Below are 26,110 nucleotides of genomic sequence, written 5' to 3' on the forward strand. Positions count from 1 at the left end.
TCATGTTTTTTTTATGTTTTAAAAGTTTATATAAATTTATTTCACATTAATTTTTTTCTAAATTTTTTGTAACTTTTAATTTTTTTCTAAATTTTTTGTAACTTTTAATTTTTTTATAATACTCTAAATATACTTGAAAAAATGATTTAAAAATATTCCTTATCCTAGACTGAATTTTTTAAAAATTTATTATTTCTAATAGAAACAAAATAAATTTCAATAATTTTACAACTCATTAATTTATTTATTTTCAACAAAGATGTAGTGTGTCTGTTAGTAGTAGTAGTTGGAGTACATTGAGCCCGTTGGGAGGAAAGTGGGAGAAGCTTGGGAGTTCACAAAACAATGCCACTCAAATTAAATCCACCTATCCAATTCCATCCCGCTTCTTCACACTCACACCGCTACCGCACTCCCTCTCAAAATTACCAAAACACCCTTTACCACCGTATGCATAACCAACTAACATTCATCCGCACACTCCCCTCGCCTTTTTTCAACAACCTTCACCGTTCAAACCCAAACTTCATCGGAAGAGGCAATCGGAGCTTCAGGATTCCGAAACCAATGCTCTGCTCTTCCTTAAATTCTCACTCCGGTGGTGCTGATGACGATTCCGACGGGAATAACAACGCCAACGGCACTGCTTCTTTTCGCAATTTCAAGTTCAATCAGTCCACCTTTTTAGCTTCTCTTATGCCTAAAACGGAGATTGGTGTCGATCGTTTCCTACATTCTTATCCACACTACGATGGACGCGGTGCTCTCATCGCTATTTTCGGTACTTTTTCTTAAAACTCTTCCGATTTCCTCCGTTGTTGTTGAAAACGGAGATTGCATCTCCTTTGATAAAACAAACTAATTATGCGATAATTGCATAAGTTGAAAATCACAAGTGCTTATGCCGGCAAATAAGCTCCAAGAAGTCGATTCAAACATCTCTAATGTTGAATTATACCCTTTCCTTGCTCGGTGGTTGAAATTGTTGACATGGCGGGAGTCTGAATTCATTTGGTTTGGATGAGTTAGGTTTCATGATATCATTGTTTTGCCAGGTGAAGATAGATTAAAATATAGAACAATGCTAGCTAAGTATCTCACTATATGACAAACTCTTTTCAACATGGATCCGGGTCCTCTAAAGGGAGTACTATTAGTAATATCTGTAGCACCGATACCTCTGAAAAAAACTGTGTCCTTGTCGTGTCAGTGTCTCAAACCGACACCGACACTTGTAATTACATTTAATTTATTCATTTTTTTCAAATTATTTCCGGTGTTGATACGTTGGTGTCTTGTGTGTTTCTGGTATCCGTGCTTCATAGTTAGTAATTGATAAGTAAATCATGAGTGTGTTGAAATATCAACTTTATAATTTCACTCTTTAGAGGAATGAATTCCTTTTAAGACATTCTTTATTATAGGCTCAAAATCATAAGCCTCACCACTTTGAAAATGGATCCCACATGATTTAGTAGGATATGCATAAATTTTGACAAGTAATATAGAATGTGTTGCTGGTCCTCTGCTAAGATATAAAAAAACAAACTTTCGGCTAAACTCGTAAACACAGACTTGTAGTAATATTTTTGGACCACTGTGTCCGTCCCTAGCTTGGTGCCTATCTATTTTGTTTCTTTTTAAACAGTTCTGTAGACTAATATCATTGTGCACCTATTATTATAGGTTTAGTGTTATGCTGTAGTTGGTACCATACTGGTTCATAAGGAAAATATGTTTAATCATGGGATCTGCCTATTTTCACTTTTCAGATTCTGGGGTAGACCCAGCTGCTGCTGGATTACAGGTTACCTCAGACGGGAAGCCAAAAATTCTAGATATCCTTGATTGGTAATAAAGCAACTTGACTTTAGATTTTTATTTGATATATGCATTGTTTGTTTACCGATAAATATGTGATGCATTTTTTTAATCATCAGTACTGGGAGTGGAGATATTGACACGTCAAAAGTGGTGAAGGCTGATCCTGATGGTTGTATTTCTGGGGCATCAGGTCAGTGGGAGGGAATGAATTATGGTCATACTGTTTGACTCTTTGCTACTTGTATGTAACAATGTAGATATTTGAACAATAAAACTTCATATCTCTACATGGACTAGTTGTGATGAATGCATGCTTCTTACTAGTAATTTTAAATTTCTACTTTAATGAGTTAGTAAAGTTACACTTGTTAGTTTTTTGCACTTCTGTATTCAAACAAGAAAAGAATGGATAAAATAATCTTAAAGCAGTTACACTGAGTAGGACAATCTGAAGTCAAAATTATTACCGTAATTTTATTTTTATGTGCTTTGAATACTTGATTTCCAGTACTCGAATGATGTAAGAAATCACGAGTTTAGGTTTTCCCACTTCAACCATTCTGAAGTTTTTCGATAAGCATTTCTTTCCTTTTGCTTTTGTCCTCCCCCTCTCAATATTTGTTCTTCTATAACCTCACATCATTTTTGCTTCCTGTTACTTTTCTCTCTTCCTTCTTCCTAGTCAAAGAATGTGAGAGTAAGTTCTTGTCTGTGCTTTAAGCATTAGTGCAAAATTTGTACAGGTGCATCTTTGGCTATCAATACTTCATGGAAAAATCCTTCTGGGGAATGGCATGTGGGTTATAAATTGGTTTATGAGCTTTTTACAGAAAAATTGACTTCTCGTTTGAAGGTAGCAGTATGATCTTCTTATATGTTATAGTTGCTCTTTAGATTTAATATGGTTAATCAATCAAATCTCCCCTTTTCTCCTCCTAAAATTTTGTCTGCAGAAAGAGAGAAAGAAAAAGTGGGATGAGAAAAACCAGGAGGAAATTGCTAAGACTGTTCAACAACTTAATGATTTTGATCAGGTAAAGTAAAAACTTTATTTGATTCTTATATTAATGTGTGCCACCACCTTAGTTCACATATGCTCTACCCACAACTGTTTTAACAATTTTTCTAGTAGGCACTGGTCACATATGACAGGCAAGCTATTGCATGTTTCTCGTATTATCTTCATTTTCTCTCCTGTTCATTTGCAAGCATAAGCTAATTGCTGTTTTTTGGAAAAGAACAAGAATTTCTTCCTTTCTTTGGTGACAGTTGTACCTTTTCTATCATATATCAACATTCTACTATTGTTAGTTTCTTCCTGCATGTGCTAAAAAGAAAAATCGTCTCATACCATTAAGAGTACAAAAAAAAAATGAAAGAGTTTTATGTAATTGAACCTATGAACATAAATTACTATTAGCATTCTGAGATGAATGATTATCGTTTCCTTTTTGCTAAACATAAATTGTTGGTTTCTTTTTGCATGTGCTGAAAACACAAACCATCTCGCACCATTAGGAGCACAAAAAGAGGAAAAAATGAAAGATTTTTTTAATTGAGCCTATGAACATAAATTAGTATTCTGAGATGTGTGATTATCATTTCCTTTTTGCTACTCATATATAGATAATTTATTTGATTTATTTATGATTTTAGTTACACTATGAAATTGCAGATTATATATTTTTCCTAATTTTGCCAATAACTTTATGCTTCTGCAGATTTAATGTTCTTGTTTACATATAATATACCTTCTTTTTCATGTGACTTGAAATGTGATGCATTTTCTAGCAACACCGCAAGGTGGAGGATGCTAAACTCAAGAAGGCTCGTGAAGATCTCCAGAATAGACTTGATCTTCTTAGAAAGCAATCTGAGGTGGGCTGAACATGTTATAGCTTCCTTTTTCCACTTCTTGAAACACAACTATCAATTTATGCATCCATTAATTAAACAATATTTGACTTATTTTTGTCCTCCAACATATTTTTCATATTGAAATATAATATTGTGGATAAAATGGTTGTATTGTTGTGGTGAATGATGTATTAGTGTCCTTAACCTATTCTTTTGTTTGAGCTTCTAAATCCAGTGTAAAGGGGAATTGGGGAGCTGCAATGAAGTTTAAATTATATTGTGTGTTCTGTGCTGCACAGGGATCTCTTAGTTGTGACTACAACCAAGTGAGCATAGTAATAAAGAGACTAACTAGAAGCTAATTATAAGCTGACTTAGATCCTAATTGTTTGTGTAGTTCCTTTAGAGTGTGTTTGGATGAGGTAATTGAATTTTTTTAGATAATTCAAAGTTCTAAGCAATTCAAATGATTCAATTGAAATTCAATCATTTTGAATTTTTTTTGTTTTGATGAAGTATTAAAATAATTCATTGTTAAATTTTTGTAGTAATTTTCATAAATTTTAAAAGTTTTGGGCCAAATTTAAAATATGAAAAATAGGGACCAATTTGCAATTTTTGAATATTTGAAGGGATCAATTTGTAAAGTTTGAAAAAATTTAGGGATTTATTTGCAATTTTTAAAAAATTTTGGGGGGTGAATTTGAAGTTTTAATAAAATATGAGAACCATCTTGCAAAATTTGAAAATTTAATATAAAGTGAGAGAGCAATTTCAAATTCTTTACTTATCGGTGTTATTTGAAATTCCTTAAATTTAACTTTTATAAAATACTTTATAAATTTACATCATTTTTACAATTCTCTATATTTTTTATCCAAACAATGTATTTTGGTCAAGTCATTTTAAATTTCCTCAAAAGATTACTTTCCCTCATTAAAATGCTTCATCCAAACACACTCTTAATGTACTTAATTGCATTTGTCCTTGGCCTGTTATTGTCACGAATGTTAAACCCAACAGAACTACTCTTCTCTGTTCTGATAAGTAGCTCTGCTACTGTTAAGCATGCTCATAAGTAGTAGCAATGATAAGATTTTGTAAAAAATGGCTGTTGCTGTGTGAAATAATGTTGGGACACAATTCATTCTCGGTGGAAACTCAAAATTTCCGTTTCTCTCTTACTAAAAAAGTACTTTTATATTGCATTGTGCTTGTTTACTTGCCTCGGGATCCTGCTTAGTGTTTAGTCAATTGAGTTTTCTTAATTGAAAGACAATGCTGTTTTATGTTTCAGAGCTATGAAGATAAAGGACCTGCCGTAGATGCTGTTGTCTGGTATGATGGAGAGGTTTGGAGGGTTGCTCTTGACACACAGAGTCTTGAGGATGATTCAGATTGTGGGAAGCTTGCTAACTTTGTACCCTTAACTAATTATAGGTAGTAAGTACATTTGATTGTTGGTGTTACTCTAAACTTTAATCTTAGTTGATTGCTTTCGTGCATAAGCCTTTTGAAATTGGAAGATACTTATTTTCGGACAAAGGAATTCCTACATCTCTTTCCCCTCTGCCATACACACCACAAATTAGTCAACTTACTTCATGTTTGTCAATACATATAAGCCTCTCTAAGTTGTCTTTTCACCTTTTTCTCGTGTATTGAATCCAAAACCGTGTTATCCAGTTGAATTATTATGAATTTGGTTTTCTTGTGTTATTCACACTTTAAAGAAATGCTTAAACTAGACCGTGAAGGATATAGAAGCAGAATGATGTACACATTTAAGTAGGACATAAAGGAATATATGAAGTATTGCTGATTTTGTCTTCGATTTTAAATTTTTGGTAGGAGTAAATTATCTCCCGAAATGAACGATAAAGACTTGCATGGAGTTCTTGTGTTACTTTTGAATAATTTATTTCTTCTGAAACACTTAAAGCTTTATGTTATGCACACACTTCCTCCTAGTATTTACATTTTGGAGACAACTGTCTCAAAGCTCAAGCAGTTAGGCTAAGACTAACACCCCCCCTCACTGAAGAGTCCTTTGGCTTGGAGCATAAACAAAACACAGGCTCATCTATCTTGTGCTGAAATTCCACTTGGTGATATAGGCGTTGATACCATATTATGAACTAACTGTACCAGTGCTTAAAATATTAATTGAATTTCTGAAACTGTTATAATTTTGGTTCTAATAAGTGTGTCAGGTATTAAATTCTAAATGTTTTGAATGCTAATTCTCCAGGACTGAGAGGAAGTATGGTGTCTTCAGCAAATTAGATGCTTGTACATTTGTAGTGAATGTCTATAGTGATGGGAATGTCTTGAGTATTGTAACAGATAGCTCTCCTCATGGCACCCACGTTGCTGGTATAGCTACCGCGTTTCACCCAGAGGTATGAACATAATTTTATCCATAGGGAAAATCCATTGAAAAACACTATTCATTGTATTGTATGGTATTATTGTCAGGAGCCTTTGTTGAACGGAGTTGCGCCTGGAGCACAATTAATATCTTGTAAAATTGGAGACTCTCGCTTAGGTTCAATGGAAACTGGAACTGGTTTGACTCGGGCACTGATAGCTGCTGTGGAGGTGCTTCTGATGATTCTTTGTCCTCATTGCATCAATATCTGGCATCTCAATTATTGGGCTAGATTCCACTTTGACATTTCTTATTTTGTTTTAATATTATGCGGTGTTTGACATGAATAACTCATTATATTCCTGTTTCTTTTGCAGCATAAATGCGATCTTATAAACATGAGTTATGGGGAGCCAACATTTTTGCCGGATTATGGTCGCTTTGTTGACCTTGTGAATGAGGTATCTTCTGAGTTTTCCATTTTAAGTTTTAACTAGGCCAGCTATATCTTTCTTTGTGTTATTTTCCATTCTCTGAGCTGTATAGATGCCTTGGGTTATTTATATCTAGGTGGTAAACAAACATCGTCTGATATTTGTAAGCAGTGCTGGTAATAGTGGGCCAGCGCTAAGCACTGTTGGTGCACCTGGTGGTACCTCTTCAAGTATCATAGGTATCGGCGCTTATGTTTCTCCTGCTATGGCGGCTGGTGCTCATTGTGTTGTTGAACCTCCATCTGAGGGGCTTGAATACACATGGTACGTTTACTTTTTTGTGGAAGCATTTTAAGTGGATGACTTCCTAAACATATCCTGCACTTGGTTCTGCTGGATTTGCATGGATACCATTGGGTGATTGATGAAAATTATTTTCAGGTCTAGCCGAGGACCAACGGCTGACGGAGATCTTGGTGTCTCTGTAAGTGCACCCGGCGGGGCTATCGCTCCTGTTCCTACGTGGACCCTTCAACGGCGTATGCTCATGAACGGGACATCAATGTCATCTCCATCAGCCTGTGGGGGAATTGCATTGCTCATAAGTGCAATGAAGGTTCTAGGATTTGATTCTTATTTAGATTTTATGGTTTAGTTAGTGCTACTTGGCATACATTTCCATAATGTTCTGATGTGTATGATCTGCATGCAGGCAGAGGGAATTTCTGTGAGTCCATATGGTGTGAGGAAAGCCCTGGAGAATACAACTGTTCCAATAGGCAATTCACCGGAGGATAAATTATCCACTGGGCAAGGGCTTATGCAAGTTGACAAGTTCGATATTTTCCCTGTTCGAGTCTTCTAAGAAATTTATAGTAAATGATAATATTATAAGATTTTGTTATTGACTTGAATCAAATTATCAATGACAGGTGTTATGAATATATACAGCAGTCTCAAAATATTCCAAATGTTTGGTATAAAATAAACATCAGTCAATCTGGAAAAACAAGTATGTTCACATTCACTCCTGGACATTTTGCCTTCTCCTTTTGAAAAACAAGAGATAGGAAATTGGTGTCTTTTGTCTTCCCCGTATGCATTTATTCATGCATGTACAACTATGAAGCATGATTTGTTGTCTTATAGATGACCAAATTGTTTAGGGATAAATGGTTGCTTCATTTTGTTTTTTGTAATGAAGGTGATCTTTTTGCCTAACAAGAATATGTAGCACGTGCAAAATGAACTTTGTCTGGCTTCAAATTGAGTCTACTCAGACTCTTTAGAGTTCTATTCCCCCTTATATACAGACCAAAAAAAGAGTTAAAAACAAGTTCAAGATGTGTTCTAATTGTGATGATTGATTCCCATTAAATTGTTGAGCCAACTACCCCTAGATTAGAGGGAAAAATAATTGGCTTGAAAAACAAAATTATGTGTTTCTGTTAAAAAGTTTTTCAGAAAGTTTCAGTTGGGCTCTTGGAGGAATACTTAGAAAGTTTCTGAGTGCTAAAAGGACTACAAACCTCACCATTCTCCTTTCACCATTTGTTGCGGTAGGAAAACTATTTATGAGCCAAAAATGAATATAATTCTTAATGAAAGCTAAGTTGTTAATAGTACAGCCCAACATATTCATAAACGTTGCACAGGTAAACTTATTTCTAGCTGACTTCTAAACAGGACAATATTTCTTTGACCTTTGCCTAAGTGATGCATTAATCATGTTTAAGCAATGTGATAAAATTTGACGAGTTACAGAATCGAAGCTTAGTCAAAATGAGAAGAATAGTTATCATCAAAATTGAAAAAATGATATCGTTGTATATAATTGTTGATGGCAGATCCTTCATCACGGGGTATCTACCTCAGAGAGGCTAGTGCTTGCCGACAACCTACTGAGGTGAGATCCTTCTTAAAATTGGTGTGTGTTGATGATCAGAGCATATTTTGAGTTAGATCCTTGAAAAGTATAATTTTTAAGTTCAATTAAAGATTAGATTGTGGGAAAACAATAGACTGTTGACTGACAGTTGTATCCAACTCTTGTGCTTGGCTTGAGTGATAATAATTTTTTTTTTCAAACTGCACTCTTTTTCCCTTCATCGAAGTTTTATCCCACTGAGTTTTCCTTGATAAGGTTTTTAATAAGGCAGTTGGCCAATCATTTTGGACTGTATTGTTGTAACCTTGGGTTTTGGCCTAGTCTCTCAAACATTTTCCTATTTTTTATTTTCTTTTAATAATATTTAGTTAGAGTTGAACAGTTTGGTTGTGGGTGCAGGGGTGCCAACTTAGTTAGAATTTATGTGCCTTCATCTTTTACTTCACTTTAACCTATTTTGCTTATAAAAAATAAAAACATTTACCTTGCTTTCTAGGGTGACAAATGTTAAGAGTCCCACATCGGACAATATATGGCCTGAACATGTGTTTATAAGTGGGGACAGTCCTCACTCTACCAACCGGTTTTGTAGGGTTGAGTTAGACCCAACCACATTTCTTAACAACAATAAAAGAACGCTAGTAATATTCACCAGGTTTTTTAATAGAAAAATTGTTGAAATATATAATGAAGCATGATAACTCTTTTGCAATTGTTTTTATGCTGGTAGTAAGGAAAAATCAAGAAAACATGGATACTTCAAAATAGTAGTTGTGGCGTGTCGTCCTCATGTAGGACAAGTCCTTATATCAGACACTTCACAAACACTTTAAATATTTTGTATTTTTTTGAATTCATGTATCAATTAAGATGGGAATATCACAACAGTTGAATAGATAATGTTTTATTACATCTAAAATGACTCTTTCTAAGTACTTGAATATTAGCCATCTCTTTTGATTTAAGATTAATTTGTATTTTTGTATTAATTTGATAGGAACTGCTATCCTTATTACAAGATTTAGAGAAGAATTCCATTTATTAAAGTATAGATTGCACTCCATAATTTTGAGGGTCTGTATCTCCATATTCCTGGGGGCTCTACTTCTCAGCTGACAAGATTACTAATCTTGTCAGTTTTCTGCTTATCCATTTTATCGAATCTATGAATTTTAGTGGAATCCCTGTGTACTCTCAATTGGTGATTTTCTTTATAATTTGTAGTACGTATTGACAGTGGACAGTGCAAGTTGATCCCAAATTCCATGAAGATGCCAACAAGATTGAAGATTTGGCTGTATTTGAGGAGTGCATTGAGTTACACTCTTCAGATAGCACAGTTGTGAAAGCTCCAGAGTATCTACTGCTCACTCATAACGGTCGTACATTCAAGTTAGTTGGTTTTCTTTCATCATCTTCTCTCAGTCACTGTTTGGCAAGACCTTTCTACTAATTTATAGCTCATTTAACTTGTTTATAAGTTTGCTTAACCAGAGTTTAAGACCTTTGGTAAACAGAGTTTATCATATTTTGTTTTTAGTGTTTTTTCTTGTTACTTATAGCTTATTATTTTTTTTCTTGTTTTATATTTATGTTTTAATTGAATTTCTCTTTTATCCTCGGCTAAATAAAACAAAACAAAAAATAGTAAGTAGACACTTGAAATCTAAAAGAGATACATATTAATATATTTCCACATTTTTTAAAAATTTATGAAATTAACAATATATATATATATAAGAACTAAATTCACTTTGAGTGCAACTTTTTCGTTATATAGTTTTATTGCATTTAATATAGATATTTACAAAAGTGAATGATTTTTAAAAAAGTAATATTTCTATTGTTGAGATGATAAATAATTTGAAATAAGTTAAAGTATTAAATGTTATAATCATTTTAACAAATATATAATTTATGTCTATGATATATTATATATAAACATGTCCTTTTATGTATTTATATTTATCTTATATTTACCAACTCGTCCCAACAAATTTATGGCCAGTTTGCTTTGTTTTTTTTTAAAAATAATTTTTATAATGTAACGTAATTTTGTGTAAAATAAATTTATAAATAAACTTTTCATAAAAGTTTCAAATGAAAATTAAGTTTGAATAGTTATTCTTAAAATATTATTTTAGATATTTTATCATTTCATTGAAACTTTTTCGGATATCAAAATTTTAATAAATCACTTAATTTTGAATCTATTTCAAATAGTTTTTCATAAAAATCATTTTTGTAATACAACTTTTTGAAAAATTTGCGATTTCGACTATGTTTTGATCTTCAATAATATATGTTTATGCTATAGGATGTCAAATTAGTCTTTCAATTTAGTAAAAAACGAATATTAAAAAACTTGTAATATTTTGAAAAATGGTTTTATAAAATCCACTTTTAAAAATATAAAACAAACCGATTCTTAACCAAATAAATCAAATTCAATTAGCTAGCTTTCTAGATATTAGCTTTCCATTATAAGTTTTCAGCTAAAAATTAGTAGTTTATCCACTGGCAACTAGTTTATTTGGAAGTTTAATAAACCATTAGGCCTTATCATGTTTTGTTTTTTCACAGGATCATAACTATAAATTTATTGAAATTCTATGAATATAGGTTATCTCAGAATTTGAGTTGGGTCTAACTCATCCCTACAAAACCGGCTTGTCCAGTGAGGATTGCCCCCACTTATAAACACAACACATACCATACCTCTAAGCAATGTGGGACTAAATTCATCCCTTCAAAGCCAACACAATAGAGGTGTTAGGGGCTGCAATGAGGCAAGATGAAGTGCCGCAATTAAGGCAACTAGGGGCGGACCACAATTAAGGCGAAAAGTCCAACACCCCCCTCACGATTGGACCTCAATGAGCCCGAAGCGTGGACGGTGCGGGAAGCCCAACAATGGATCTAGGATAGGCTCTGATACCATCTCAGAATATAGGTTGGGCCTAGCTCATCCCTACAAAACCAACTTGTAAGGTGATGATTGCCTCCATTTATAAACAGAACACATACCATATCTCTAAGCAATGTGAGACTAATTTCACCCCTTCAAAACCAACACAATGAAAGTGTTAGGGGCTGCAATGAGGCAAGCCAAAGTGCCGCAATTAAGGCAACCAGGGACGGACCACAATTAAGGCGGAAAGTAGTATGGGAAAATACTCTTGATGAGCCAATTAAACTCCAACGATTTTATTTATATAAGCTAAATAAATTAAGATAATCAAACTTAAGAATTGGATTGGACGAATGGACTACATTTGGTGTGTATAGGGGGTAGAAATCGATAAATATTGTAAACATTGTTTATATATTTAATCTCATGTTTTGATGGTTTTGGATAATCAGTTTATTTTATTTAGATTTGATACGTGTATATTAAATTAAATTATATTCCACTACCACCACCTCTTAAATACTAACAAAGTCTTACAAGTATGTAACATTTTTAAGTTATGGATGTTGCGTATATAGTTATGTATTTGCAATAGAAGTATTGCTCATTAGCTATTCCCTTAATGGCAAATATTTGTGAAGTGTTATTTATTGTTATCATAATTTGAATATTGTATCAAGTGACATGGACTTTCCATTTCTATTATAGAAACTGGAGTGTTATTTTTTTGTGAAAAAATGTCTGTGGGTACTTTCAAGGGCATATTCATCCAGACTTTTTGTTATCCTTGAAATTGTCTTTCTATAATCTCTAATCTTCCACATCCATCATCCTCAAACTTCTCCGATGAAACTGTTATTCTATAAGCAGTTTCTGTTTCTTTCCTTCTTTTTATTTCAACTGAGTTGCTGTTTGATAATTCTAATCTGTAATTTGTTTCATTATAACTTACAAGTTATCTTCTTTTACTTTCAGCATATTAGTGGATCCTACCAATTTATGTGATGGTCTGCATTATTACGAGGTATATGGTATTGACTGCAAAGCACCATGGCGTGGTCCTCTTTTCAGAATTCCAATTACTATAACCAAGCCCGTGGCTGTAATTGATAGACCTCCACAAGTTTCATTTTCAAAGATGTTATTCCAGTCAGGTGTGCATAGTCAATCAAGTTAATCTGTATGCTTCTTTCTTCTGATGGCACACTAAGGTTGGAATTTGGATCTACATCTACATGTTATACATTCCAACCTTGATGTTTGAGCTATTTGCTTGGGGATTTATCTCTTACACCATGCCAAAATGTTTTTAGAAATTTACGTTGTAATTATATTTTATCAAATTGTGTTTAGAATTCTGGTTGTAAGTCCCAAACCAATGCTTTTTGTCTTAATTATTTGCTTCATTAGGCCGTATAGAAAGGAAATATATAGAAGTGCCTCATGGTGCCTCTTGGGTTGAAGCAACCATGAATATTTCAAGTTTTGATACACCTCGAAGATTTTTTGTGGATACAGTTCAGGTAAAGTGTACAGCCTAAGATTATGTAAGGTTAACTACAGACGTATTTTTGACGCTCTTTTATATCCAGATATGTCCATTGCAAAGGCCTTTGAAATGGCGGAGTGTTATTACTTTTTCTTCTCCTGCTTCCAAAAGCTTTACCTTTAGGGTAGTCGGTGGTCAGACATTGGAGCTAGTCATATCTCAGTTTTGGTCAAGTGGAATAGGGAGTCATGAGAGTACCAATGTGGATCTTAAGGTAACAATTTGTGTTTGTATATTTATTCTCTCATCCCAGGTATTTGGGTATGCGAGTGTCTCTACTTTCTCTCACTAACAATTTCTGGTGAAAGAAGAATTAAGATAGTAGGAATTTTATCACTTTTCACTAATGCTATGATCTTTCTAATTTATATAAAATTCCAGATTGTATTTCATGGTATAAAAGCTAGTCAAGAGGAAATTGTACTTGATGGGAGTGAAGCACCTGTCAGAGTCGATGCTGAAGCACTACTTGCATCTGAGAAACTTACACCTGTAGCAAATCTAAATAAGGTTTATCTTGTAATATTTGGTTCCGTTTTGTTCCTATGCGTTTATGCTGGTGATGTGGGACAGTAATAAGGTTAACCTAGTCTCCCTATTTATGTTTAACTTGCAGATTAGAGTCCCATATCGACCTATAGATGTTAAGATCAGCGCACTTTCAAATGATCGCGACAAACTCCCCTCTGGAAAGCAGACGCTAGCACTGACATTAACGTGAATAGTTATAAATTCCATTATCTGTTTCATTTATCTTTATGACCTTTAGATGGCCTGTTCTCAAGGTTATGATTTCAGATACAAGTTCAAATTGGATGATGGAGCTGAAATAAAACCTCAAATACCATTTCTAAATGGTCGGGTATATGATACTAAGTTTGAGTCTCAGTTTTATATGATTTCCGATTCAAATAAGGTATTCTGATATTTAATTTCCTTTATGCTTTTAAATAGGGGGATTGGAAAGGGTGGATAGTTTGTTGTTTCAGATACTATTTCTTGGGCTAGTGAATAATAAGTTGCTTGTTTATTTTCATATTTATACATTCTGATAATAGCGAGTATATTCAAGTGGAGATGCCTACCCAAACTCTAAGAAACTCCCCAAAGGAGAATACAATTTACAGCTATATGTAAGGTACAGCTCCTTGGCACATATACTGAAAACAACACATGCTTGTTTGTTCCTTATGTTGCTTTTCATTTTCTACATTTCAAAAACTAAATTTGAAATTTTACAGTTAGTTACTGAAAAGTAATTTTGGTTTTAAGGACTTGAAAGCTTGGTCTATAGTTAAAGCCTGCAATAAGAAAGTTGGAGTTGTAAAAACATGTGGAATATTTTTAGGCATTAAACATTGTCTTATGCTCATGATGTTTTATTGTTTCAGGCATGAAGACTTGCAGATTTTGGAAAAGATGAAGCATCTGGTGTTATTCATTGAGCGAAACTTGGATGACAAGGTAGTATATTGTATTCTGAAAGACAACTTTATGGTATCAGTTGTATCCTTCTTTTACTCAAATTGTAAATCTCTGGTTTGTAAGGCATGTCAATGCTCAGTTGTTTTGTATTCCACAACCTTTTGAAGTACTTGGATAGAAAATTGTTTTTACAAATGGGAATTACATATTTTACTTTGTATGAAATGTATTTGTACTTGAAAATTTCGAACAGGATATTGATTAAAAAATAGTAGTAGAATTTCTCTCATAACAATATTGAATGAATTTAAAGTTTGAGAAGGTAACCTTGATATGTTTTTATAAATCTTTGTTGGAAAAACTGATTTTAAAATATTAAACGTAAACTGCAAACTGCACGCCACTTTGATCAGAACAATCCTATCAAAGAAGGAGAATACAGAAACGAGTCCAAGTAATCACAAACACCTATGACCCCAAGCTATAACCCGAAAATTATTATGAAATTTACATATATTCTTCTTTTCTGCACTTCCATGTCCCTATTTTAAACAGATCTAAGATCTGTCTGTTTTCTCTTACCTCTAATTAACTTTCCCCGAGTACATACTCCTCTCCTAAAGTGGGTATTGGCCCACATAGCCAAAAGATCAGAATCCTATCAGACCACTCCCTATGACTAATAAATTCCAGGAACCTATCACACTTCCAAATAGAAGTATTGCTAGATGAACTGAAGTAGGGAGAATTAAAATTAAGTGTCTCATTTGATTACCTGTTTCTAAATTCAATTGTTTTTCTTAAAACTGAAATTCCTCAATTAACGTACACATCTTACAATACTTTTAGAGGATATAAATTTGAAATACATCGTTAAAACTAAGGTAATTTATTATACTCTTTCTATATATTTATTTAATTATCATTTGTATGTTTGTGTTCATATTCAGGACATCATTCGGTTAAGCTTTTTCTCTCAACCAGATGGCCCACTGATGGGAAATGGTTCCTTCAAGTCCTCAACATTAATTCCAGGGTATGTCACCGGGTTATAGCTCTATTTACCTCCTAAAGCTTTAAATGTCACCTTGCTATGATGTTGATGCTTGCTTATTGATAGTATAAAAGAAGGATTTTATCTTGGTCCACCACCAAAAGACAAGCTTCCCAAGGTATGTTTTATTTTCTTAGCCTCTTAGATATTTCCATTAGACCATAGTTAATATGTAACAACATTTATAGTATTTCCACAGAACTCTCTACAAGGATCTGTATTGGTCGGATCAATATCATATGGACAACTGTCATTTGCCGGACAGGGGGAGCATAAAAATCCAGAGAAACACCCTGCATCATATCAAATTTCTTATATTGTTCCTCCAAAGAAGGTTATTACTTACTCTCTACCTTATGCTCAATTTCTTTAATCTCACGCTGGTGCTGGTTTGAACAAGCACTGAGTGAGGTACACTGATGTATAAACTAGCATAAAATATGTGCTATATATTAATGTCTATACATTGTTTTGTTACCTTCTGTCGGAAGATTGACGAGGACAAGGGAAAAACTTCTTTATCTTCTAAGAAGACTGTCTCTGAACGTTTAGAAGAAAAGGTTAGTCGTATTTGGCACAAGAACTTCCTTCTTTTCTATCCACATTTTTTGGCATGACAGCATCTGCATTCTTTTGCAGTTATTTGCTGAAATGTTATAAAAATCTTAAGCATTTTGTATGATTATCTTTATGGATTTCAGTCAAAAACCCTAAAGAACGTGTTGAGTTTGTTGATTTTGCTATCGAAAACCCATCTTTGTATAATCTTCCATATCATCTCAAGTACAGTTAAAAATCATTTAATAATTTAATCCAAAAAGGACGAATTCTGGTTATATTTTATATGCTTTGTAGGAAGCCTTATCCTATTGTTGTAGTTTTCTTTTCTCTGCAATAATCTTTGTTGGAATTTCCGCCTTAATTGCAGTCTGCCCCTAGTCACCTTAATCGCGACATTGGCTTGCCTTAATTGCAGCCCCCAATACCTTCATTGTTTTGGGTTTGAAGGGATAGATTTAGTTCCACATTGCTTAGAGATATGGCATGTGTTGTGTTTATAAGTGGGGGCAATTCTCACTTTACAAATCAGTTTTGTGGCAACGAGTTAGGCTCAATCACATTTCTTAAGAATCTTTTTAATTAAGAATAGTTAGATAAACCTCTCCTATCACACGTGGAAGATGTGTACATTTTTGTTATATGTCCAAACAGTTTACACACACTGCAGGTTATCCAGTGTTACTGTAGAGGATCGTAATTTTGTTTTTCTTTTCCATCTTTTTCCATATCCAAAAGCATTCACTTACAGCTCTTAATCGTGACAATGGAGATTAGATACTGTAGGTTTCAGATTATATATCTTTTGTCCTAATGATATCTTAAGTTAGCTTTGACATGTCTATCAGGTACGAGATGCAAAAGTAAAAGTGCTTGAAGGCATAGAACAAGAAAGCGATGAAGATCGCTTAGAATGGAGCAATTTATCTGCCTTGCTCAAAGTATATAATTTGATCTAAACTCCTAGTTTTAGTGTTTGAATCACCATTTATTTGTTTCATACTCTTCAAAATTATATTTATTTTGCATTTTTTTTTGAATATTTTTAATTGCTATTTTATTTGAATGCTATTCAAACTTCAGTCAACTGTATATTCTGTGTATTTTAGATTTTCTAGATAAAATCTGTTATACTTCCTTGTAGTCGGAATATCCAAAGTACACTTCGTTGCTTGCAAAGATTTTGGAAGGCTTGGTTTCAAGGAAAAATATCAAAGACAAATTCGATCATAATAAAGAGGTACACACTGCTGTAATGAAATGTTTGATATTGTTCCCCTTCTCTCAGGTCTCTAGTTTTCTTTCCTAACACCTATTTTAACATCATTTTTTAATATGATTATATTTCCCCTTCTCCCAGTCTAATGCCTAATGAATATTAAATTTTGAGAGCATGATCTGAACTCTTGATCCATCTTGGGTTCCTGAAAAGTGTATTTCTATAAAAATTATCTAATGTGTATATACAAGACAATACTTATATTAATGTATCATGAAACATGTGAACACAGAGAGTGGGGATCTAGTAACTCCCAAGAGTGTAAATCTTGCATTTTTATACTGCTGTTTATCTTTTTCGCATAATTAAAAATTTAGAAGTGAATATTCATTAGTATCTTCTTTAATAGTTGACATTTATATTTTAAAAGCATTTTGTTCGTTAAATGAAATGTGAAATACTACCATCCTAGCTGTTACAAAAGAAGTTCAGGTAAACTTTTAATTTTTCTGAAATTCACTAGTTTGAACATTCAATCTTCTGATTTGATTTTGATAAAATCAGTGTTGATAAATAGTTGTTCAATTTAGAAATATCTGAATGATGTAAAAAAGACTGATTCTGAGACAATTATGAATATGCCTCGCAGATAGTTAACGCTGCAAATGAGGTGATTGGCAGTATTGATAGAGAAGAGTTGGCAAAATCTTTTGCCCTGAAAAATGATCCGGACGATGAGGAAGCAGAGGTGCTTATCTCCTTTTCCTGTTCTTTTAGTTATCCACACCACTTTCTTCTGCATTAGCTATATATTTATACAAATTTAAAGAAGAAAAATTCAAATCAGGAAACAGATCTTATGTAGTTGCACGCCTACGGAGTTAAATCCAATGGTTAGAATATGTGTAACTATATTTGTGTTTTTTATTTAATTGTTTAAAATACAATACTTTATGGTTCAGATTATCTGCAGTTAATTTTTTAACTCGAGGATTCTAATGCATAAAATTGACTCTGCATTTGAGTGATATTTGTTCAGAAGATTTTGCAACTATGACTTTTGGTTCATGACTTATTATAATCACAGTATAGAATATTTTGCAACTATAACTTTTGGTTCTCGACTTATTATAATTACAGTATAGAAGATTGTCATGCAACATTTTCTCTGAAAGCAATGGCTGATACTTTAAACATTTCTATACACCAAAAATAGATGTTCGATCAATAGTTGTTTAGCTAAGTTTATTATGAAACCTCATTCTGCCTGGATAAAAAAACTTCGGTACTGCATTTAATACTTACACGATGGTTTTTCAGTTTGCATTTTGTTTGCAATTGATGATATTTTAATCTCACAACAGAAAACCAAGAAAAACCTGGAATCAACTCGGGACCACTTAGCAGAGGCACTTTACCAAAAAGGACTTGCACTGGCAGAAATAGACTCTTTAAAGGTTAGAACTTTTATATTATTTAAATCAATGTATGTCTTAGAATTAGGGTTGGGCCTAACTCATTCCTAAAAAACCGGCTTGTAGGGTGAGGATTGTCCCCATTTATGAACACAACACATGCCATATCTCTAAGCAATGTGAGACTAAATTCACCCCTTCAAACTCAACATAGTGAAGGTGTTGAAGGGTGCAATGAAGGCAAGTCAAATGCCGCAATTAAGGCGACTAGGGGCAACCGCAATGAAGGCAGAAAATCCAACACCCCATCACGCTCAGGCCGAAGCGTGAATGATGCGGGAAACCCAACAAGTGATCTGGGATAGACTCTAATACCATCTTAGAATTTGAGTTGGGCCTAACTCATCCCTACGAAACCGGCTTGTAGGGTGAGGATTGCCCCCATTTATAAACACAACACATGCCATATCTCTAAGCAATGTTAGACTAAATTCATCCCTTCAAACCCAATACAGTAGGTGTTGGAGGCTGCAATGAAGGCAACCCAAATGCCACAATTAACGTGACTAGGAGCGGACCGTAATGAAGGCGGAAATTCCAACAGTATGATATTGTAAAATATTAGTTGTTGTTACATGTTTGTAACTCCAAATTTAGGAAATATCCCTGTATGCTGAGGCAATTTTTTTCCCTCTCTTGAAAACAAACCATAGACATTAATAGATGCTAATCTTCATGAGTTTGAAATTACATTAGATCATGTCTTAGTCTAACTTCAGTTTTCATGATTTTGCCTGCTTGTGCTATGTAGAATTCAGAAGAGTATCTGGGTGTTATGGTTTCACTGTGTTAAAATAATTAAAAGCTTTTCACAATGATATTAGTGACATTTATTGGTTTTCAAATGAAAGCTAACAGCTTGACCTGTACATTGTTAAAGGAAGTCGAAAATTCCCTAGCGTCGGCTGCAACAGAAGGTGCAAAACCTGACGAGCAATCAAAGGACGATGGCGTTTATCCAGATTCGTTTGATGAGAACTTTAAGGAACTGAAGAAGTGGGTTGATGTTAAGTGCACAAAGTATGGGATCCTGTTGGTGACACACGAGAGGCGTGGTCAAAGGCTTGGGACAGCATTGAAGGTATTTTCCCCTGCAAAGTCTTGTTATGTAACAGAATATTTTCTCTCCTTTCTCCCTTTGTCATATACTCGGTTCGAACTCAATATACTCCCTCCGAACTCAATTCCAAGCAAAACTAATCAATTGCACAGAGTAAGAATAGTGATTAACCTCATTTAATTTCTTGATGTTGTAAAAAACAATTGCATTTCTTAGACCACCATTTCTTTCATTGAACTTTGCATGAAAACTTGTTTTATTAAAAGATATTTTGAGAGTTATAGCATTAAATATTAGTAAGTTATTTATATTTTGGTCCACCTACTATGACTACGTTTTTGTATATATTTGAGTTCAGAGATTTCTCTAGCCAATTTACAAAGCCACTGGAATAGCAATTGGGAGTAACCTGAATGGTTTAGGATTCTCTAGTTTTCCAGAAAAAAAAATTAAATCATTTTAAAAGATAGTGTTGTGCAAAAATGACAGAGTCTAGGAAGCTATTCCTGAAAAACTGTACTCAGAACTTTTTAATCAAAACGAAAAAGTTGGAGGAAGAAAAGAGAGTGTTGATTAGTTCTAATTAGAGTTTAACACTATCATAATAATAATAATAATAATTCTGAACCAGTATATCTTCTAAAACTCTAGCTATTTAACTGTCTTATGTACTTCTCAAATGTGTCACTTTTCCACCACTTTTATGAAGCAGCTCTATTCTTTTTCTTGTTTCTGAAAGTGTTTTTCTATGTTGATGATAAAGAGTACTGAAAAAGTGTCATTTCTTAAATAAATGATGATACTAATCTTATTTGAACCTTGTTTTTCAACTGGATGCAGGTACTAACTGACATAATTCAAGATGACACAGAGCCTGCCAAGAAGAAACTGTATGAACTAAAGCTCTCTTTGCTTGAAGAAATTGGATGGACTCATTTAACTACATATGAGAGACAATGGATGCTTGTGCGTTTCCCCCCTACCTTGCCTCTTTTCTAGGGTCTTTAATCTGTGAAACAATTTGTTGTGGGATGGCATTCCAGTATCGAATCATGTCTTTGTTGGAGTTTCTGTTATATCTGCATCTAGGGATTGCCATCTCATTTGACATTGATATAATAAGAAGAATTAACTTGGATTTCAATATTTCCTTTTCTCATGATAGTTCTTGATATTCAATATTCTTAATTAAGAATCCAGTATCTGTTGGGATCATTTTTGGGAACTGCTGATTGGATTTTTAATTCCTACCATATCCTTTGCATACTGCATACTAGTAGCAAGGACAATAGTAATACAAAATCTAAATGCATATCCCTTATGTTCTTTTTCAAGTGTCCATTTCTTAGATTTTTTAAATACTATTTATCTATTGTTTTAAAAATTGAAGGTTATATTAACTACTTTTTTTTTTGTAAGGATAGAGATTTTTTTTATAGATGAGATATTAAACAAATAAGGTATCATAGAAAATGATACTATTTACAGATCTACCAAAGTCATTGAATGCGTATGGGAAAAAAAAATCATGAATCTTACTAAAGTAACTTCCAGCATACATGTACTATAAAAGCCAACAAAAGGGTTTGTTGCTAAAAAAATTGGCTTCTCAATAACCAAAACTAGGCTCATCTAAACTGTACCTCTAGGATTCAATATTTGACTAAGTCCTTCCCTTTTATAAAATTTAGTTGAATATATAGCACATCCTAATTAAGGGGTTCAACAATGAGTGGAAGTCCATGAGTAGGCCTAAGGGAGAGCATGATGGCCGGTGAATGTTGGTAACTTGGAGAAACCTTAAAAGTAAAATTAGAGAGAAGTATTGTTAATACTATCTTGTACTCCATAAATGTCAAGTTTCTACCCACACACATTCTCCCTCCAAATCCGAATGGCAAATACCCCATTTTATGTTTGCATCCACCATTCACATCATCCATGAACCTCTCTGGTTTGAACTCATTCACATCTTCTCCCCATAGTTCAGGATCATGGTGCATTGCTACAACATCGATCCACATGTTTGTTCCGTTAGGCACTGTTACATCATCAACTCGAATGTCTTCTCTTGCTTGTCTCTGCACATTTGGTGCTGGTGGGTATAGTCTTAGAACTTCATTCATCACCCACTTCATCTGCATATTGGAGTAGCACATATATATATAAGCTCATTCAACAAACTTAAAATTTCAATAATCCAAATCAAATCCAAACATCTTTTGTAAAACTTTTGACATGTATACATGCTAAGCCTATCCTATTGATATTTAATGATATATGCGTCGTGTGCTCTATTTAATTAATTTAGAAAATGAATGAAAAGCAAGAAAGATATTGAGGAAAGTCAATCTAGTACTAAGTTCCAAAACACGTACCATGTCACTGTTACAATAGCTGCCCTCAATTTAAATGAAATATTGCATTTTTTTAAAAAGTCACATGCTTGCTTGTAGGAAATGATATCACAAAAGGCATTTTAAAAAAAATCCGCAAATTCTAATTCATTCGATAGAAATCGGTATTACTAGATTGAACGTCATCATCATAATATTAGGTTGGACGTCTTAAATTCTGATATTCACAGTTGTGTGTGTGAGTTTTTAGTAATCATTATCAAAAAATTATATACTATTTATCAACGACTTAATTACCTTCTTCAAACTAGCAAGCGTAGTGATATCAATCTCATTATTTCCCACCACTTCTTTAATCTCTTCTCTTAATTGATTCTGCCAATCTTCATGCATGGCTAGAAGCAACAAAGTCCATGTGATAGCAAGTGCTGTTGTTTCATGTCCACCAAAAAAGAAAGTTTTGCATTCATCAACCACTTCTCTTGATGTTAATGTCTTCCCCAATCGGTCAACATGATTATTTTCTTGTAGCAACAACCCTAATAAATCCTTTTTAGAATTCATTTTAGTTGAACTTTTCCTAGCTTCTACAATTGACAACAAGAGCTTGTCTATTTCTTTGCCAAGTTTCTTAGCCTCCAAGTTTTTTTGGACATTAAATAACTTGCCAAAGGGAACACCTACATATCGAGTGGTATTAAAGAGAGTCATTTGTAAGGCTCTTAATTTGTTAAAAACCTCTTTAGCATTTTCATCTTCCACACCAAAACTTGTTTTTGCTATAATCTCTCCAGCTATTGTTATGATTTCTTTCTCCACATCAATTTCATGGTTGCCAAAGTTTATTTGGTTAGTCCATTTATTCATCATTTGATTTGTAGACTCAACCATCATGCTTGCCATCACCTATATCACATTAAACAATAAATAATGCAAATTTAATTAGAATATGCTTGTGGCCAAAGCAAAAAAAATCAATAATTTAAATTTGTACAAAAAGCAATAATTTATACATTTTTTAAAAATAAAATTTATTTTGTGATGAAAATCATAATATTTTTAAGGGAGGGTTTTCAAAACAGTTTCTCATAAAACAATTTTTAATTATTTTCGAATTCTCATTTTTTTTTAAATACATAACAAATTGATCAAAACTTCTTAAAAATATTTTTTTTTTTTTTATCAATTTGTTTGGTGGAGCATTACTTATATATATATTATTAATTTCCTATTTCTATATATTATTAATTTCCTATTGATAATGTGTGATTAGTGATTACTTACATAATGGGTTGGTAATGGAAATTGTAAAAAGGTTGAATATTCAACCAAGTTCAAATTTTTCTTCTTGTACATTCAAAATGCTGAATTTGGACTTTTTTTCCCTACAAATTCATAGTACTATGGAAAGAATATTGAGAGAGATAGACACCTTGAGGTTAAGAGGATTGAATGCTGGTGCAACAATGTGACGATGACGAACCCAATCATTTCCCTCTACCATAACCAAACCACTTCCAAACATGGGATCTCTATCATTTCTAAAAACATTAGGTTTTCCCCATCTCTTTGCCATCACTTCTGTTGACATTTTCTTCAAGAATTCTGCATCTGCAATGTATAAAAATGGCTCCGTCCCTAGCCAATACACGAATACTTTACCTATAACAAGAAAAAATCATCATAATTAAGATCAAGTTTGTAGTTCAAAATATATAAGATTAATATATTATGAAAACTCATATTGTGGTCACAATTACGGACATATATTTGCATGCATTTTGCTATAATATTAAGATTTCCAGGTTAATTGTTACCGCGATTTAGAAGCGTGGGAAGACTTACCGTATAATTTTTGCCAAGAAGAAAAGTAGGGAAAAACTTTCGAGTGAATATCATGTGTGAGATTTGAGGATTCAAGTGAAGATTTTATGATATTTTTTCTTTTCATCTCTTCAATGTTTCCAAGTGGAAAGCTTGGAGTTGGCCCTTGAAACCCATTTCTTTTAAGCTTCTTGTGGATTTGGATAGGAAAAACCCACCAAGAAAGTGTTAGTATCAATAGCAACAAGAGGCAAAGTGTTGCTAACATAGCAACAAAAATGCCACATAACCATATGAACTCCATTTCTATATATGTATTTTGTATATTTGTATTAAGCTTCTATATCTCTCTCTCCTTGTGTCTCTCTATTTTAAGCTTCTTTTTAAGGTTTGGCTTATTTTGTTGTTGATAAAAAGTGTAAAGTGTTGGTGGTATTTATAGAAGAAATGGGATTGAGTATTATATGGAATCCGTGGCATTTGACTATGAAAACATATACTGTATTTGTTTTCCAACCTTTTGACCTTCATATTATATAGATTTGAATATCTTTTTAAATGGTCCAACTCTTGTTTCGTTTCAAATGTTTTGGTCGGAATTCTTTTTAAATACTTTTAGTGGGACCAATGAGATTTATCGGCGGCATATGTACCTATAAAGCTATGGGAAAAAATCAAGGAGGTCAATCATCATTTAATAACTTCATACGATCTTAATTAAGTAACCAAAAAAAATATCATAAGATCTTAACTCTATAGTTGAAAGATAAATTAGTATGATTTGAATTTGAATTTTCTTAAACAATTCATTTTTATTAATCTTTTAAGTACAATGATTTACCTAATTATCATTTTTCTTTAAAAATTATTGTGGTTGGATAAGTCAATAGTAATATATAAGTAAAAATAAATTATGTTAAGTCAACTCAATAAATAATTGTGTATGAACATCAAATGTAAGAGCGTATATTCAAATATGTGATATTCTATGTGTTAATTTTCAAAAGGTCATGAATTCCATCCATCAAAAATAAAATATATAAGTAAAATAATAAACAAAAATATGAAGCAACTCGGGAGTCAGGACTATAGTACTAACTCCCCTAATCTAATTTAAATGCTCATACATATTATAAAAAATATATTTTTTCAAATATTCGGATTAAGTATTAATATATGTTCTGGACCGCCCAACGGTTCAGAAAGTAAGGACCAAATTAAGTCTAATTCATTCTATATGATCCAAGGTATAAAAGTTCCTTTACAAATGACAAGTATCTTTTTTTATCTCCACTTTTGATTACATTCATCTTGCATCTTGAACTGACTTGAGCGTTGAAGTGCTAATCTTATAGGTTCTCTCCCGCGCCGCTGTATCGGAGATCAACATCATCGATTTAGGATTCTTCACCACCAACCTCGACTATTTCTTGTTCTAGGACGAAACAATGACGTCGTTTGTGTGAAATGACTCCTAATTCCCACAAAAATTCCACGAATGGATCGTTCTAAGATCCAAACTCAGATCCGTATTAGAATCATTAAAGAATGGGGGTAATTACCTCAATGATTGACAAGAGGCCCCCGATCAACCTTCCAACTTTGCATCGCCTTAATTATCCATCATCAACACGATCTTTACTATGACAGCTTCAAAGGAACAACTAATCCATAGCGATTTCCAACACAAGTCTGCTATCAGAGTCTCTTTTTCATAGGAGGAAGAATCTTCGAACAAAAACGAATATCGTATCACACCAGGATTACTAGATCGCGACAATGAAACCAAACTCCGAACGAATAATTATCAACGAATTAAGTAGGTATCGTTGTGAATCATACGATACTCCATCCTAGCACGAGGTGTTAGTTATTCTGATTTCACTTTACCACATCTTATTACCAACACTAAGATCCACAACATAATTACATTCAACGGATATCCATCGTTAAAACATTTCTTCCATCCGACAAGTTGGCGCTGAATCAAGGAACGAAGCTTTAAGCGCCTAAAGGCGTTTGAGGAACAAGAAAATCCTAAGGATCATGAATGCAGATACGTCAAAGATCGCAACATTTTATGTTGCTGACAGAAACTCTTACGAGGTACCTCGTAGGCAATTAATTTGACTCCTTGTGACAACTTTCAGTCCAATGCAATCAAACTATCAAATATCCGCCTATTGGAACCAAACGTACATGATGATAGAGATCATTTGGTCTTCAGTAACTCCATAACTCATTATAGAAAAATGACTAAATCGCACCCTCAACAAGGAAGTATACGCGGGAAAATAATGCTCG

The 26,110-nt window shown here is 33.3% G+C and overlaps 2 protein-coding genes across 4 annotated transcripts; one reads left to right on the forward strand and one right to left on the reverse strand.

Annotated features, from left to right (window-relative positions):
- The first annotated feature begins 269 nt into the window (after nt 1-269).
- Nucleotides 270-20,771, forward strand: LOC127091064 (tripeptidyl-peptidase 2). 3 transcript variants are annotated; one of them, XM_051029585.1, is made up of 34 exons: nt 273-781; nt 1,773-1,851; nt 1,941-2,014; nt 2,568-2,677; nt 2,778-2,858; nt 3,616-3,702; nt 4,979-5,121; nt 5,933-6,083; nt 6,160-6,282; nt 6,430-6,513; nt 6,623-6,810; nt 6,928-7,102; nt 7,199-7,320; nt 7,419-7,498; nt 8,334-8,392; nt 9,612-9,766; nt 12,261-12,439; nt 12,696-12,808; nt 12,878-13,048; nt 13,216-13,344; nt 13,451-13,551; nt 13,633-13,750; nt 13,893-13,972; nt 14,226-14,298; nt 15,210-15,295; nt 15,380-15,431; nt 15,513-15,647; nt 15,805-15,873; nt 16,720-16,812; nt 17,016-17,111; nt 17,740-17,838; nt 18,455-18,547; nt 19,446-19,646; nt 20,466-20,771. In XM_051029585.1, exons 1-34 carry the CDS (start codon nt 346-348, stop codon nt 20,622-20,624), a joined length of 4,194 nt encoding a protein of 1,397 aa, XP_050885542.1. In that variant the 5' UTR covers nt 273-345; the 3' UTR covers nt 20,625-20,771. The 3 variants fall into 3 exon arrangements, 1 of the variants encoding a protein (XP_050885542.1); XR_007791866.1 differs by lacking the exons at nt 19,446-19,646; nt 20,466-20,771 and adding an exon at nt 17,521-17,582 and having other exon boundaries at nt 271-781; nt 18,455-18,535; XR_007791867.1 differs by lacking the exons at nt 17,740-17,838; nt 18,455-18,547; nt 19,446-19,646; nt 20,466-20,771 and having other exon boundaries at nt 270-781; nt 15,502-15,647.
- Nucleotides 20,772-21,118: 347 nt separating this feature from the next.
- Nucleotides 21,119-24,219, reverse strand: LOC127097795 (cytokinin hydroxylase). The gene is made up of 4 exons (XM_051036284.1): nt 23,828-24,219; nt 23,415-23,644; nt 22,280-22,888; nt 21,119-21,763 (listed from the first exon to the last, which is right to left on the reverse strand). The coding sequence occupies exons 1-4, from the start codon at nt 24,108-24,110 to the stop codon at nt 21,335-21,337; spliced, it is 1,551 nt and encodes a 516-aa protein (XP_050892241.1). The 5' UTR covers nt 24,111-24,219; the 3' UTR covers nt 21,119-21,334.
- Nucleotides 24,220-26,110: the final 1,891 nt, after the last annotated feature.

The sequence above is a fragment of the Lathyrus oleraceus genome, chromosome 6 (assembly GCF_024323335.1).
Source record: "Lathyrus oleraceus cultivar Zhongwan6 chromosome 6, CAAS_Psat_ZW6_1.0, whole genome shotgun sequence".
In the NCBI taxonomy this organism is placed as follows: domain Eukaryota; kingdom Viridiplantae; phylum Streptophyta; class Magnoliopsida; order Fabales; family Fabaceae; genus Lathyrus; species Lathyrus oleraceus.

Coding starts and splice junctions, on each gene's coding strand:
- LOC127091064 (XM_051029585.1), top strand. CDS start 346: ATGCCACTCAAATTAAATCCACCTATCCAATTCCATCCCGCTTCTTCA. Junction 3,703..4,978: donor TTCTTAGAAAGCAATCTGAG/GTGGGCTGAACA, acceptor TTTATGTTTCAG/AGCTATGAAGATAAAGGACC. Junction 15,874..16,719: donor CTGAACGTTTAGAAGAAAAG/GTTAGTCGTATT, acceptor CATGTCTATCAG/GTACGAGATGCAAAAGTAAA.
- LOC127097795 (XM_051036284.1), bottom strand. CDS start 24,110: ATGGAGTTCATATGGTTATGTGGCATTTTTGTTGCTATGTTAGCAACA. Junction 23,645..23,827: donor TTCTTGGCAAAAATTATACG/GTAAGTCTTCCC, acceptor TTCTTGTTATAG/GTAAAGTATTCGTGTATTGG. Junction 21,764..22,279: donor CGCTTGCTAGTTTGAAGAAG/GTAATTAAGTCG, acceptor TCCAATATGCAG/ATGAAGTGGGTGATGAATGA.